The sequence below is a fragment of the Lonchura striata genome, chromosome 7, assembly GCF_050655825.1.
Source record: "Lonchura striata isolate lonStrDom1 chromosome 7, ASM5065582v1, whole genome shotgun sequence".
Lineage (NCBI taxonomy): Eukaryota > Metazoa > Chordata > Aves > Passeriformes > Estrildidae > Lonchura > Lonchura striata.
Window position 1 is genome coordinate 15,567,909 of NC_140709.1, and position 13,764 is coordinate 15,581,672.

The following is a 13,764-nucleotide window of genomic DNA, read 5'->3' on the forward strand; positions in this document are numbered from 1 at the left end:
GGAGGCTGCTCTGCTCTGTGGGTCCCGGGGTGGAACAGGGTGTCCTGGGGGTCTGCAGTGCTGAACAGGGCACTGTCCATGCAGCCCCAGCTTGGCACAGCACCCTTGTTTCCTCACATACTCTCTCCATCTCCTTAACTGCTGGCTGTCCTGCAGGGCCATTGGATTGCCTTCTGGCATCCTCCTCTTCTTCCTGGCCAAATGGCAAGTGGACAAAAACCGCCTCGAGCAGCTCAGAATCCGCCGAACAATGATGGAAGCCAACCAGGGCGAGTATGAGACAGAGCGGTACAGCAGGATGGTCAGGAGGGCATAGCCAAGCTGCCCCCCATGCCCAGGCTGTCACTGCGGCACCTTGGAGGGACTGGCCAAGGTGACACCAGCCCCATGGAATGCATGACAGTGGCATCTGCCCTGCCTGTCCAGGCCATGAATGTGGAGCTGAATAGGGACAAATAAAGTGAAATAGCTCAGTGCCACTGTGGTTGCTCCCTCAATGCTCAGCCCCAGGCTCTGCCTGCCTCAGCAGTGCGGGCCTCAGCTGTTCTGCAGCTGGGCTTGTGCCCACAATAGCAGGGCAGGGGAGGGAGGCCAGGCTTGGAGCAGTTTGACCTTGGTTTTCCCATCCCAAAGCAGTGTTTGTGCTGCACCAGGCCGCAGCCCCCACTGAGTCTGCCCACGGGTTTTTTGAGGGAGTTGCCACACAAGTAAGACTGGGACTATCTGGAAAACTGAAGTATTTTATTTAGCAAGTGCAACTTTGCCCACATCCGTGGCTGCAGGGCCTCTGCAATGCAAGCTCTGCCACAGAGGTCCCAGCTGCCCCCTGCCCACCCTGGGCACAGCCACAGCTCAGGGAGGGGGCATGGCACATTTAAGGCACAGAGTGAATGACACCAACTGTTCTCTGGCAAAAAATCTCAACATGATCCCAGCGGCCGCTGCCAGCTCCCTGTGCCCAGGCAGGGCTGTGACATCCCGCCAACCCAATGCCATTGGCACAGCCTCGGTAAGCAGTGCCAAAGCTGGGCTAAACTGCCTTAACGCTGGCAGCCAGCCCTCCCCACTGCCCTCAGAGGCTTGTTGGGGGATGATCAAGGGAAGCCCTTTCCTTAGCAGCCTACAGGTAGGAATGCCAAAGCATTAAGAGTCACAGTAAGCAGACTATCCTGTACAGAGACCAGAGGAGGAGTGAGGAGCAGCTGGAGAGGGACAGGATGGGGCTAATCCCGGCCCACTAGCTGCAGGATGAAGGTGAAGATGTAGATGATGTCAGTGTAGATGGTGAGGGCACCATAGACGTACTCCTCGGGGCTCAGTGTGTTCTTCCTGTTTCCCAGCACAAGTTGGGTGTCATAGGCAAGGAACTGCAGGGACAGAGAGTGTCAGGCAAGGACCAAGGGGGAATTCCTCCCTCCCCAGTCCCTGCCCCACACCCTCTGCCCGCTCCAGCCGTCAGCTCACCAGTGTGAATGCGATGGCCCCGATGGCTGCGTACAGCATGTGGAGCCAGGGGACCTGCGCAGGAAGGGAACATAGGCAGGCTGAGCCGGGTGCTGGCAGGCAGCAGGCGAGGCAGGGCAGGTCCTGCCCGCACCCGGCTCCTGCGGAGCTGCTGCCGATGCTGACGCATCCTCTCCCTGCAGGCAAGCTGCCTTCCTTCCACACCCTGCTTCCCAGCAAAGGGACCACCCAAACCCCCCGCCTGCACCAGCCCTGGGAGTAGCCAACCGGGAGTACCCACGGCACCCCACAGCTCCTCTCTCCCTCCCACTCACATATTTGAAGGAGAGGACGATGGCAGTGATGATCCCGGTCACCATGACCACGATGCCCAGCACGCAGAACAGCCCCGGACACGATGTAAAATCAACCTGATGGGGACACAGACATATGTCACAGGAGAGCCCAGGGTGTCCCCACTGACCAGCTCCCCACACCTGGCCCCAGAAGGGCAGGGCAGGGTGCGTCCCTCTCCTTGCCTTGGTCTGGAAGCAGAAGATGGTCACAACGATGGCCACAATGGCAGTGATGATCATGGCAATCAGGACAGCTTTCGTCTGGTGCATGCTACAGACAAAGAAAGTCACCTCACACTTCAGTATCCTCCTGCCAGAGGGGTGCTGGAGACCCTCCCCCACAGCCCCAACCGTGGACAGGAACTCCATGGTCCCTGAGCCCAAGGGACTGGAGTATCCTCTGGCTCCTGGCAGCCTCTCAGCTGAGCTGGCTGCATAGTGGAGGACAGGAGGGACCCCAGATTCTATAACCGTGGGGTCCCCAGGGCATACCTGGCAATCGTGCCCGTCATCAGCCCCATGGCCAGCGTCTGTGGGAGAGAAGGGTGAGCTCAGTCCCTTCCCACATGTCCTCAAGTCCTCCTATCCCTCCCAGCACACCCAGGGAAACCTGGGGTGCCATGGGGACACCTCAAGGACCCCTTGCCAGTCCCAGCCCACTCACAAAGATGCTCAGCAGGATAATATTCCAGGGGAAGCGTCTCCTGAGGACGAAACAGGAGAGAGGTAAGCTAGTGACAGCAACCATGTTGTGTCCCCCTGGCCCCCACCCCCCAGGGGCAGCCCCAGGCAGGAGCCTATCTTCATGCTCTGGAGACACCCCCGTGCCCACACACCCCACCCTGGGGACCCTAGGGACTCACCGGGGACCCTGGCAGCAGGCCAGCACCAGGTAGGTCACCAGGAACACAGCACTGCAAGGAGAGACAACAGGTGTGAGCCCCACAACCCCCCACTAGGATCAGCCCCTGGGCCAGGAGGCTGTGGATGTGGGGCAGGAGCTGGGGGGCACAAACCAGCAGAGCCCCTACTCACTATGAGGCATAGTAGATGGCAACATTCCTCCGGACAAAGGACTGGACGGGCTGGCTGTGGGAGAGGAGGGACAAGTGTGAGGGAAAGGAAACAGCAACTACTGTCCCTTCTAAACACCCCCCGAGGAACTCAAGCTCCTCTCTTTTTCAGGACAAAGGTAAGGAGGAACCCTCTACTCACACAAAGGTGAACACAGAGATGATTCCCACCGTCACCAGGAGCTGCAGGGAGATGATGGCATAGACCTGCAAGAGACAGGGGGGTCAGCACTTGGCCCCCCACCCTGACAGGTGCCCCTGGTCCCTTGGGACTCACCTTGCGGATGAAGGCGTGCCGGACTTTCCTATCGTCCCAGTCAACTGATTGGAAGGCAGAGCCATCCCCGAGGCCGTTGTCACCTGTGGGGGACACCCCCCAGCAGCAGGGTCAGCCATGCAGCCCCTCACAGCACCCCATTTCTAGCACCCTCCCCCAAATAATCCAAGGTGCCCCACTTACCAAACCGCATAGGCATGGTGGGCATGGCCATGCCCGGGTGAGGGTACCCCCCTGGTGCTGGATGCGCCCCTGGCTGCGCGTACCCCGGCCCCGCAGGGTACCCCCCGGGCTGCGGGTACCCCCCGGCATAGTGGGGGGGCTGGGGGTACCCCCTGGGGGGCGGGGGGTAGAGGGGGTTCTTGTCATCGTAGAGCGGGGGTGCGCTGGGATGGGACATGCCGGCTCCTGCGCCTGCCACGGGCACCTGCAGGGACAGAACCCGTGGGGCTGCAGCACAGGTCACCCTCCCCGAGCAGGACCTGTTCTTGGTGAGTGGAGCCACAGGCGCAGGGACAGAGGGGATCGTGCAGCCACAAAGCCTCCCCCTCCCACTTTAATAGCGGCTCCTAATTAGCAAGGATAAGTTGGCCCCAATGCCAGCAGGTCAATAATAGATGAGGGATGTCCCCACTGTCCCTTGGCTGGGGCCACCCACATTCCTGTGCCCTGAGTCCCCGGCCCCTGCGTCATCGGTCAGCCGCGGGCAGGGCACAGCCACGCGCTGACTCAAGCTGCGTCGAGGACGTGACCTTTTCAGAAGGGATCTGACCTCTCCGGTCTTTGAAGCCCACCCTGAGATTGCCAGGGAGGAAGGAGCAGCACCCCTGGCTGGTCTGTGGCTCCTGGTAGCACCACACTGAGGACAAATGGCATCAATCACCCTGCCAACTGCCTGGGATGGAAACACAGGGTCTGACTCTCATCACAGCCATGCAGATCCCATTGCCCCTCCCATTTCAGGGGTGTCCCCCACCCAACAGCTGTGGGCATCACACAGGGGCTCCAGAGTTCCTGAGTCCTCTTTCAAGGGGACGTCACACCCACATCACCTCTACAGGAGACGGACTCTTCCTCGGGGAGCAGAGTTGGGATCCCCCTGCGGTTGAGCTCCTCTCCTCAGCCACACCAGGCCCCCTTAACAGAGCCCTCGGGAGCTGTGAGCAGGCAGCCCAGGCTCACGGCCAGCTGGGCTTGGTCCCAGCAGGAGGAGGAGAAGGAAAGCAGGATCTCCAAGGCCAGCAAAACAACAGCGCTGCCAATAGAGAGTGCCAGACCTATACTCACCTCCCACCCCCTCAGCACTGGCATCCCAGACCCCAGGAAGGTCCTAGGAGCCCCCACAACCCTCCTGCCCTCAGCTGTGATGTGATCTTGGGACCATCCCAGGGAAGGAACCAAGATCAGATCCTAACCAGGACCAGGCTAGGAGGGGATTGGGAACTTCCATCTGTGTGACATCAGTGTTTCCCTCAGCCGGCCGGGACAGGCAACAATGCCGAGGGCACACCCATGCCAGCCATGCGGGGCTGGAGGGAGCAGTTCCGTGTCTGCCCTCTATCCCTCCTGCCATCCAGCCGTGCCAGCCACGGCACAGCTGCCACAGTCACACTGCCCGTCACCATCACAATGACGACAACACCAAAAATAAATAACCGGTGTGGCAGTGACCATACAGACAGAAAGTTCACTTTCTCCACACTGTGGTTTCCCAGAAAGCACAGGGGACCCTCTGGTACTGCCTTATCTGTGGGGCCAGGGAAGGGCCAAAATAGGACCTTGACCCTAGGAAAGCCTCTGTGACTGACACTCAAGTTACAGGGGTACCAGAGTCCCCAAGAGGGAACCCAGGTGTCTGGGGAAAGCAGGGTGAATTTGGCCAGCACCAGATCAGTGGGGTCCTACCCTGTGCCCATGACCAGCAGCTTGTGACTGCTCTAGCCCCTCCTGTTTCCACCGCATTGGGGTAGCCTTGGGCACAGGGAAGGAACCAGCCTGACAGGTCCCAACAGCTGCCACACCCAGGGAAGCAGGCAGCAGAATCCTCCTAGGTCCATGGCACTGCACGGTCCCAAAACTGAGGTCACCAGTTAGATGGTAAATGGCAGCCCAGGGTCAGCTCAGTGGCATGACACGGTCCCTAGGGACAGGGTGCTACGCTGCACGGGCACCGTGACTCAGCACAGATAAGGCACATATAGCAGGCACATGAGGCACAGCCAACCGTGATCCCTTCCACAATCTCACGGGAAACACAGGGTTGTGTTCCCACCATCCACCGTGGCACTCCTGCCAGGCTCAGACCCCTGCCACAAGCTCCACAGGTTCCTGGGGGAAACACAACCACCTTAGGAGGGGATCATGGTTTGGGGTGGGGGACAGAGCTCCCCACATTCAGGCTGCCTGAGAAAGCACCTCACTCTTGAAGAATTTGGAAGCTCCCCACCAGTACAGCACCGGTTGGTACAACACAGCCTAGTACAGCACAGCACAGAGTGGCACAGCCTGGCATGGCATGGCACAGCCTGGTACAGTACAACAGGGCACAGCTGCCTCCTGCGGCACAGCACAGCTCAGTAGAGTACAATCCAACACAAACAGCACAACTTGTCCCGGCCCAGCGCAGCCCAGGCCAGTCCTGCTCATTTGACATGAGAGGGTCAGTACAGCCCACCCAGGCTGGATGTCCCCACTGGTCCACACCGCTCACACACGACACAAGTTTGCTGGGGTTCAGCATCACCTCTCCCTGCCCCTCTGCAAGCTCTCTCCCGGGGGCACAGACATGGGACAGCAGCGTCCTGCTGTGCCCCAGCCCCGGCACCCCCACACTGCGCAGTGCTGGTCCCCACGCATCCCCATGATGTCACCCCACACCTTGCCAAGCACAAAGCCGTGCCGACCCCTCCCGAGACACCCCACGGTGTCCGTGGCACCCTCCATCGCAGAAGTATCGCTGCCCTCCCACGAACCACCCCGCACACGGCCCGATTCCCTGCCACGCCATCGAGTGGGGTCCGGGAAACAGCACCAGTGCTAGAGAGGGACCCCGCGCGTAGGGGTCCCGTCCCCCCGCGTCCCTCCTGGCGGGACCGCGCTCCGTCCCCTCTCCTCCCGCCGCCGGACCGCAACCCGACGTGCCAGGGGCAGCGGGGTGTCGCAGCGCGTCCCCGCTGTTCAGCGACCTGCCGCCCACCCTCGCCCAGTTTCCGTCGGGAGAGCGCTGGGACAGCCCCTCTCCGCCTGTGGCACCGGAGGGCGCAGGGTCAGGGGGGTGGGAGGACGAAGCGGGCGGACGGGAGTCGAGAGACCGAGTGGGCTGCCGGGGGCGGCAGGCGGTGCCCGCGCACGGCGGGGTCGCGGACGGGGCGGCCAGCCTACCTGCTGCGCGCTGCTCCGCCGGGCTGCGGCCCCGCCGGACGGGACGGGCCGGGCCGGCTCTGACGGGGCGGGGCAGCGCCGCCCGCCGCGCCCCCCCGCGGCGGCCCCGCGCCCTGCAGCCGGGCCGGCAGCGGGGCGCGCTCTCCGCCCGCTGCTCCCCGGGCCCCGCCGGTGCTTGCCCGTCCCCCCGGGACTTCCTTCCCGCCGGCTCCGGCGTCACTCAGGGACCCCCTTCTTCACGCAGTGACGTCAAGGGGGGGACACCCCTCGCAGCGGCGGGGGGGAATCCCCTCCCCTCGGCGGCTGACCCGAGCGCTGTGTGTCTCCCGGGCGTGTGTCCCCCCCGCTCCCGGTGCCGCGGCGGCGGGGCCGGCAGGGGGCGCGGCGCGGCGGGCGGTGACGCCGGTTGGCGGCATGGCCGCGGGGCCCGGCGGGGCGGCGGCGGCGGCGGCGGCGGCCGGGGCGCGCGGGCTCGGGGCCGCCTGCTTGCGCCTCCTCCGCCGCGTCCGCCGCGCCGCCGCCGCGCTCATGGCCTTCGCCGCCCCGCTGCTGTTCCGGCTGGGGTGAGTGAGCGAGCGAGCGAAAGAGCGAGCGGTCACCGCTGCGGGACCCCCGCAGGGAGGCAGCCACCGCCGCCCGCCTTTGTGCTGCCGCCGGGAGGGAGGGCCCACCGCCCTCCCCTGCTTGTGCGGAGCCGCCCGGGGAGGAACCCGCGGCCGCGCCGGCACGGAGAGACCGGGCTGGGGCTCCGCTCCGGCCGGGGAGTCGGGGCGGTCGGTGCCAGCCCGGCCGCCGGGGCCGGGGACCAGGCGCCGCCTCCCCCCGCGCGGTGCCGGTCACCCTCCCGTGCGGGGCGCCTTCTCTCGGGTGTCACCGCTGACCTGCCCCGGTGCCCCGGCCGTGGTCAGGCTACCCGGCGCTGGCAGGAGCCCCTGTTCCTCGGTTTCGGGCTCCCACCGCCACAAACCCGGGGGAACCCCGGCTACTGCAGGGATCGCTCCCGGTGCGCCATCCAGGGGCGCCCTCGGCCGGGAATGGACTTTGCAACCCGGGTCTTTACATGTCCTTCATTGCACCATTCCCCGTCCCATCCCAAAACGCGCTGCTGTGCAAACGGGGAGGTCCCTCCGAGCCCCGCAGCCTGATGTCTTTTGCACACCCACATCCACGGGGCCATTTTTTGCCGCCCTTTTCCTCGGCCCATTGTCTTTCCTGATTTCCCGGAGCATGGTAAGGTTGGGCATGTCCCCCCCCCCGGAGCATGGGGAGGAACACCAGCTCCAGCCCCTCCTGCTGAGCACCCCGCAGCAATGCCTCCCCAGTCCTTGCTGCTTGAAATAGCTGGAGGGTGCCTGCTCGGGGAACCAATCCTGCCCTCACTACGCATCTGGGGTGTGGAGTACATACACACACACACACACCTCCTGAAGCCCTCCCGAATGAGAAGGTGGCCCTGTATGTGTTCCCTGCGGGAGTCACAGCCCCGGCAGTAGCCCCCTTCCCAAGTGGGTTTGTTAGGGGAACTGGGGTTTAATGCCTAGGGGTGTCTGCCCTCCCTAGGTACAGCCTGTACGCCCGCACACGCCTGGGCTACCTCTTCTACCAGCGGCAGGTGAAGAAGGCCCGGGAGCGATATCCGCACGGCCACTCCGTGCCCCAGCCCTACTGCTTCCCTGGTGAGTCCTGGCGAGCCCCTCCCACACCACTCTTTGCGGTGTCCCCCAGCGCTGGCACTTTGGGCTGGAGAAGGATTGCCATCACTGAATTGCCTGAAACACATTTAACTAAGAATTTGATGTAAGATGTGGGGAGTTTGACCTGGACTCCCCCTTTTCCAGCTGCGGGGGATCATGCCTTGACTCTGTCTCTTCCTCCCCAGGGGTGAAAATCCTGCCCATTCCTGTACTCTCCAACAACTACAGCTACCTGGTCATCGACACTGGCTCCAGCCAAGCAGCTGTCATCGACCCCTCTGACCCACTGGCTGTACAGGTGAGACCCTCACAACAACCTGACCTGGTGTTTGGCTGTCTCCAGGTGACGGAGTGGCATGTCTGTATTTCGGGGTTAAAGGGGAGCAAATCTGCCTCTAATCTGCAGCCATTAGTGCCCAAGGCAAGATTGGAGCACGACAGGGGAGCAGGGAGAGACAGGGTTTAGGGGAAAACTGGTATTTGGGTTCTCTGTCCCTCCTAATCTCTCTGTCCATATTTCCTCCCCAGGCTGCCATTGAAGATGAGGGGGTGATGCTGGAGGCCATATTCTGCACACACAAACACTGGTAAGGGGCAAGAGGTGGCCCTGGAAGGGTTGGTAGCTGCTGTGAAGGCAGCCCCACCTCAGGCAGCCCCCAGCCCTGCCCCATTTAGTGGGGGGTACATTTAGGGTCTCTGACCTCCCTTTCTGCAGGGACCACAGCGGAGGGAACGAGGCGCTCTGCCAGAAGCACAACTCCTGCAGGGTGTATGGCAGCGCTCTCGATGCCATCCCACAGCTCACCAAGTAAGTCCTACACCCCCCTAGCACCCCGTAAATCTGGGGGGAGCTGCATTCCCAACCACCACTGTCTGCAGCACTCACCCACCAGTCCATCCCCCCAGCAGCATGTTGGGCAGAGTCCTGGCATGCTCCTGACTCCAGCCTGTGAGAAGGGTTGCCATGGGAGGCATGCATTTTGAGGGGCTGGGGGAGCAGCCTGACAGTGCTCCCTGCTCCCGGCACAGCCCACTTGCAGACAGGGAGAAGGTCACCGTGGGCTGCCTGACCTTCGAGGCGCTCGCCACTCCTGGCCACACTGTGGGCCACATGGTGTATGTGCTGGACGGGGGCCCCTTCCGCAGCCCCCCCTGCCTGTTCTCTGGGGACCTCCTCTTCCTTGCTGGCTGTGGTGAGTGCACCCAGCCCCAGACAGGGGGCTGGGGGATTACCCCATCCTGAGGTGGGCTTAGGGGTACCCCCCAGACCCCCCCCATGACAGGCAGTTGTGTGGGGGTCCAGGCAGGCCATTTGAAGGCTCCCCTGAGACCATGCTCGCCTCCCTGGACCTGGCCATGGGCTTGGGCGAGGACACGCTGCTTTGGCCAGGTGAGTGTCCCCAACAGCAGGGCAGCGCTGCTGGTGTCCCCCTAATCCTCACTGCCAAGGGGGAAAGCTGGGTGGGGGTGATGCTAAGGGCTGCATATGGGGGTCCACAGGCCACGAATATGCACTGGAGTGCCTGACCTTCGCCAGCCTCCTGGAGCTGGACAATTCCGCGCTGGAGCAGAAGCTGCAGTGGGCAGTGCAGCAACGGCAGGAGAAGAGGAGCACGGTGAGGCATGGGGGTCCCTGCGTGCAGCACCCACCACCCTGACCCCTCAAGGGGCTGCCTTGGCAGGGATGCTGCACCCTAACACCCTCTTGCATAGTGGGTGCCATAGGGCAGGGGGCTCTGGGGGCATTCCCAGCTCCTTGCCGGGGGCGCTGCCTCCAGCAGGGGAGCTGAGCAGCTGCCCCCGCAGTGCCCCTCCACGCTGGGGGAAGAGCAGACCTACAACCCCTTCCTGCGGACCCACCGGCCGGAGCTGCAGGACGCACTGGGACTGTGGCAGGGCGACGGGGAGGACCTTGATGCCTTTCGTGCCCGTGTCCTCAAGGAGGTGCGGAGGCGCAAGGACCTCTACCAAGCCACCTAGATCTCACCCCACTCCCTGGATCCCCCTTTTCCACAGGGCCGGGTGATGGCTGGGCACAGGAAGCCCAAGATTGTGTGGTTTGTTTTGCTGTGAATCTCCCTCCTGGGGTGCAGGGTTGGAGGAGGGGGAAGAGTGGACACCCCCTTAAGTGGGCACCCCATAAGTGATCCTTGCCTTTGCTCCCTCGAACTTGGGGGTCACCAGCTGTCACATAGAAGCACCTCAGTCCTCTCTCGGGGATTTTGTAGCCCCCCGCCTCACTGCTGGGGCTATAGGAATGGCACCAAGGGTTTCTCCTACAATCCTCCCACCCCACTCCCCCGTTTTTCTGTGAGTCTCCAATTTCCCCTCCACCACCACCATCACCACTCAGCCCCCTCCCCTTAAGCCCCCAGTGTTGTGCATCTCCTTTGTGGGGGCTGGGATGGAGCCAGCAAGGGGAGGCGGGCCGGCAGTACTACCTCCAGGCAAGGGGCTCCTCTCCAGCACCCCATCCTTGACGCCGGAGCCCCCCTGTACGTACACACACGCACACACACGCTGGGACGGGACCATAGAGTCGCACTGCTGGGGTGTGGGGGATGCTGCTTCGCTGGGGATCGGAGCCACAATCACCCCCACGCCCCAAATAAAAGACTGGATCGATTTTACACCTGTTCGTCCCTTTCTCTCCCCGTCGGCGGGGACGCCCCGGCGCTAAAGCCGGCGGCGGGGCGCGGCCGCTTTAAGAGGAGGAGCCGGGGCGTTGCCGGGGAGACGGGAGGCGTCGGGGGGCGCCGGGGTCGGTCCGGCAGGGCGGGGCCCGGAGTACCGGGGGCCGGGGAGTGGCGGGGCTGGGGGCTGCGGAGGCGGGGTGGGCGCCACTGCCGCCCCAGGGTCACGCGTGGGGCGGGCGCCGCGGCTCGGGGGAGCCCCGCCGCCCCCTCACCCGAGGGTCCGGCAGCGGGAGGCATGGAGCCCCGTCCCGAGAGCCCGCAGGACACCCCGAGCACGGCGGACACTGCTGCCGAGTTCCTGAGCCTCATCGGTGCGTGCCTCCTCCAGCCTGCCCCTTGTCCCGCCACACCGGGCCCGGGGCAAGGCGGGGGGCAGCGGGCCGGAGAGTGAGGGGTTAAGCGGGATAAATAGCGAGGGACTCGGCCCAGCCTCCGGGGGGAACGGAGAAAGGGAGGGGCACTGGGCAGGGGCGACAGTCACTTCGGGGGGAGTGACCAGAGTGACCATCTCCTCGCGGTCCCTCTGTGTTGGGGTCACCATCACCTCTGTGCAGGGCTGAAGGAGCTGGAGTGGTGCCTGTTTGCTGAGACGCTGGCAGTGGTGACTCCACCGAGGGACAAGGCAGAGGGCCAGTGGTGGATGGCAGCCCAGTGGGCACCCTACCAGCGGGAAGGTGAGCCGGTGCAGAGCTGCATCCTGGTGCAAACCAGGTTCCGAGGCAAGCAGGATGGTGTTCCTGCCTCCAGCACCCTCAAAGGTGAGCCAGGGGTGGCTTTTAGGGGGTTCCTTCCTCCCCAGGGCTGGAACATCCCTGTCCACCAGCCCCCAGGGCTGGGAACGGGGACAGTGCCAACAGGATTGGTTGAGCATGGCTTTGCTCTGGCAGCCTACGTGACCTGGCAGCTGGAGACCCTGGAGCAGGAGGAGCAGGAGTGCCTGGAGGTGACTGATATGGTGGTGGCACGTCCCCGTCCCTGTGTCCTACCCGCTGCCCTGGGGTGTGCCCTGCAGTGGTGCCCTCCTGGGGGCTGTGCCCCCTGCAAGGCTGCTGTGGGTAGTCTGGTGTCCCTTGTCATGCTTAGACTCCAGCTGTGCCCCAGCAGCCTAGTCCCCATCCCCTCTGGGTGGCAGCTGGGATGGGGAGTTTCCCACAATGCATCTGGTATGGCACCCCGACTGACAGCGGTGCTGGGGTTGCCACTCAGAGGGGTGCCCTGGCTCTACCCTCCACCCTGTGCCTCCCATCCCTCCCGCAGCTCAGACCATATCCCATAGAGAAGACGACCCACATCGTGAGCCACGAGCACGGGATGACGGTCACAAAGACGCTGCAGGAGGGAGGGGTGAGGTTGAGGGAAGGGTCACATCCTGGGAGGGGGCAGCACAGCTGGCCTGTCTCACCAGGGGAGCCCAGGCTCCGGGGGTTGCTGTCCCTGGGACGCTGGAGGTAGCCAGGTCTCTCTGCAGGCAGAGCCACGGTGCCAGAGCTTCTCATACAGCCGGGCCACGCTGCGGGCGCGGCTGCTGGAGGGTGCCAGCCTCCTGCTGCTGCGGGTGCTGGCACGCCGGCAGACAATGCCCCTCGACCTTGTCTTCCCAGCCATCAACAGCGAGGGCGACCTCTGCACCGCCAGCTATGTGAGCCGCCAGCCAGCACGGGCGTGGTCTGGGCCAGGTTGGGGACACCAGGCTGGGATGAGGGAAGCGGGAGCGGGCAGAATGTGGTTGACAGTGTGGGGGGACACATGGGGATGGCAGCTGGGGGCAGAGGTGACTCTGAGACAAGGCTGACCCCTGGCCGTACCGCCCCCAGTCTGCCCTGGGCATCCAGCAGCAGGCAGTGGGCTCGGCAGAGGCTGAGGTGTTCGTGATCGAGCGAGCCGTGCACGCCGGCGCAGGCGCCCGCACTGTGTGGCACAGCAGCTTCCTCCCCAGCGGGTAAGGGCAGGGCTCTGGTCAGAGCACCCCAGCCCTGCCAGTCTGCTGGGACCCAGGATGGGGGGGTCAAGGGCTCTTCTTCCCCTCTCAGGCGTTTGGCTCAGCTGATGCAGATCGGCTCTCCAGTGCTGATGCTTCTACAGGATGAATCCATCCTCAGCAAGTCAGGTACTGAGCAGGGAAGGCTTGTGTCCCCCCAGCACAGGCAGCCCCTCCCCGCTGTCTAGAAGTCAAGGGGGAACACTCTGCCCTGCCTTTCTGCTGCCAGGCAAGTTTGAGCCTCAGCTCCCCTTCCCCAAAGAACCGCTGGACTGGAAGGAGGACATGGAGCTCTACTGCTATTTCCTGGACAGGAAGGTAAGATGGGTGGACATGGGGACAAGGGGACATGGGGCTGTGCCAATCTCCAGCAGGGTCTCCCCTGGTGTGCCCAGGAAGCACACTGAGGGGGCAGGCTGACCAACAGCCTTCCTCACGCCTTCTTAAGTGTGGGAGAGGACCCAGGCTCCTGTCCCACTCACTCTGACTCCTGTCCCCCTCACCCTGGCTCAGTGCCCAGGGGGAAATGTGTGTTCATGCCCATCCTGTCCCCCACTGCAGGATGAGCTGCAACTATCCCATGCTGCCTACCTCCAGCAGCACCCCGAGGTCCGGGCACTGCTGTCTGACTTCCTCCAGGCATTGCTCCTCCAGCAGCCACATGACACCATCTCCTTTGCTGCAGAATTCTTCGCCTACCAGCGGCCCATTGGGAGCCCCTTTGGCTCCACTGGAGCTGCCAGCCCCCTCCCCAACTCCCCAGCTGGCCACCCTCCATCTAACAGCAAATAAAGCAGCCGGCTCCACCTGTCCAGTCCTGTTTGCTTTGGGGAAACTGAGGCTCAGGGAGGGCAGGTGGAGCTGAG

At 63.7% G+C, this 13,764-nt stretch overlaps 3 protein-coding genes across 9 annotated transcripts; 2 read left to right on the forward strand and 1 right to left on the reverse strand.

Moving 5' to 3' along the window:
- Positions 1–724: 724 nt before the first annotated feature.
- TMBIM1 (transmembrane BAX inhibitor motif containing 1) lies at positions 725–7,532 on the reverse strand. 7 transcript variants are annotated; one of them, XM_085584300.1, is made up of 13 exons: positions 6,531–6,591; positions 3,922–4,044; positions 3,333–3,576; positions 3,150–3,232; positions 3,015–3,079; positions 2,835–2,888; positions 2,663–2,713; positions 2,464–2,503; positions 2,292–2,329; positions 1,983–2,070; positions 1,779–1,874; positions 1,465–1,518; positions 725–1,367 (listed from the first exon to the last, which is right to left on the reverse strand). In XM_085584300.1, the coding sequence occupies exons 3-13, from the start codon at positions 3,547–3,549 to the stop codon at positions 1,224–1,226; spliced, it is 930 nt and encodes a 309-aa protein (XP_085440426.1). In that variant the 5' UTR covers positions 3,550–3,576; positions 3,922–4,044; positions 6,531–6,591; the 3' UTR covers positions 725–1,223. The 7 variants fall into 7 exon arrangements, with proteins under 7 accessions (XP_085440426.1, XP_085440425.1, XP_021381886.3 ...); XM_085584299.1 differs by lacking the exons at positions 3,922–4,044; positions 6,531–6,591 and adding an exon at positions 7,412–7,532; XM_021526211.3 differs by lacking the exon at positions 3,922–4,044.
- Positions 6,945–10,854, forward strand: PNKD (PNKD metallo-beta-lactamase domain containing). Its single transcript, XM_021526209.3, has 9 exons — positions 6,945–7,093; positions 8,091–8,206; positions 8,410–8,522; positions 8,753–8,811; positions 8,940–9,032; positions 9,254–9,417; positions 9,528–9,614; positions 9,725–9,840; positions 10,031–10,854. Exons 1-9 carry the CDS (start codon positions 6,945–6,947, stop codon positions 10,202–10,204), a joined length of 1,071 nt encoding a protein of 356 aa, XP_021381884.2. The 3' UTR covers positions 10,205–10,854.
- A 129-nt stretch (positions 10,855–10,983) lies between these two features.
- On the forward strand, positions 10,984–13,706 carry CATIP (ciliogenesis associated TTC17 interacting protein). Its single transcript, XM_085584289.1, has 9 exons — positions 10,984–11,231; positions 11,475–11,678; positions 11,808–11,863; positions 12,178–12,264; positions 12,389–12,559; positions 12,735–12,859; positions 12,951–13,027; positions 13,128–13,216; positions 13,460–13,706. The coding sequence occupies exons 1-9, from the start codon at positions 11,156–11,158 to the stop codon at positions 13,688–13,690; spliced, it is 1,116 nt and encodes a 371-aa protein (XP_085440415.1). The 5' UTR covers positions 10,984–11,155; the 3' UTR covers positions 13,691–13,706.
- The last annotated feature ends 58 nt before the right edge of the window (positions 13,707–13,764 follow it).

Coding starts and splice junctions, on each gene's coding strand:
- TMBIM1 (XM_085584301.1), bottom strand. CDS start 4,025: ATGCCATTTGTCCTCAGTGTGGTGCTACCAGGAGCCACAGACCAGCCA. Junction 2,504..2,662: donor GCCTGCTGCCAGGGTCCCCG/GTGAGTCCCTAG, acceptor TTTCGTCCTCAG/GAGACGCTTCCCCTGGAATA. Junction 1,368..1,464: donor GGGCCATCGCATTCACACTG/GTGAGCTGACGG, acceptor CTGTCCCTGCAG/TTCCTTGCCTATGACACCCA.
- PNKD (XM_021526209.3), top strand. CDS start 6,945: ATGGCCGCGGGGCCCGGCGGGGCGGCGGCGGCGGCGGCGGCGGCCGGG. Junction 8,523..8,752: donor CTGACCCACTGGCTGTACAG/GTGAGACCCTCA, acceptor TTTCCTCCCCAG/GCTGCCATTGAAGATGAGGG. Junction 9,418..9,527: donor CCTCTTCCTTGCTGGCTGTG/GTGAGTGCACCC, acceptor GTGGGGGTCCAG/GCAGGCCATTTGAAGGCTCC.
- CATIP (XM_085584289.1), top strand. CDS start 11,156: ATGGAGCCCCGTCCCGAGAGCCCGCAGGACACCCCGAGCACGGCGGAC. Junction 11,679..11,807: donor TGCCTCCAGCACCCTCAAAG/GTGAGCCAGGGG, acceptor TTGCTCTGGCAG/CCTACGTGACCTGGCAGCTG. Junction 12,265..12,388: donor AGACGCTGCAGGAGGGAGGG/GTGAGGTTGAGG, acceptor GTCTCTCTGCAG/GCAGAGCCACGGTGCCAGAG.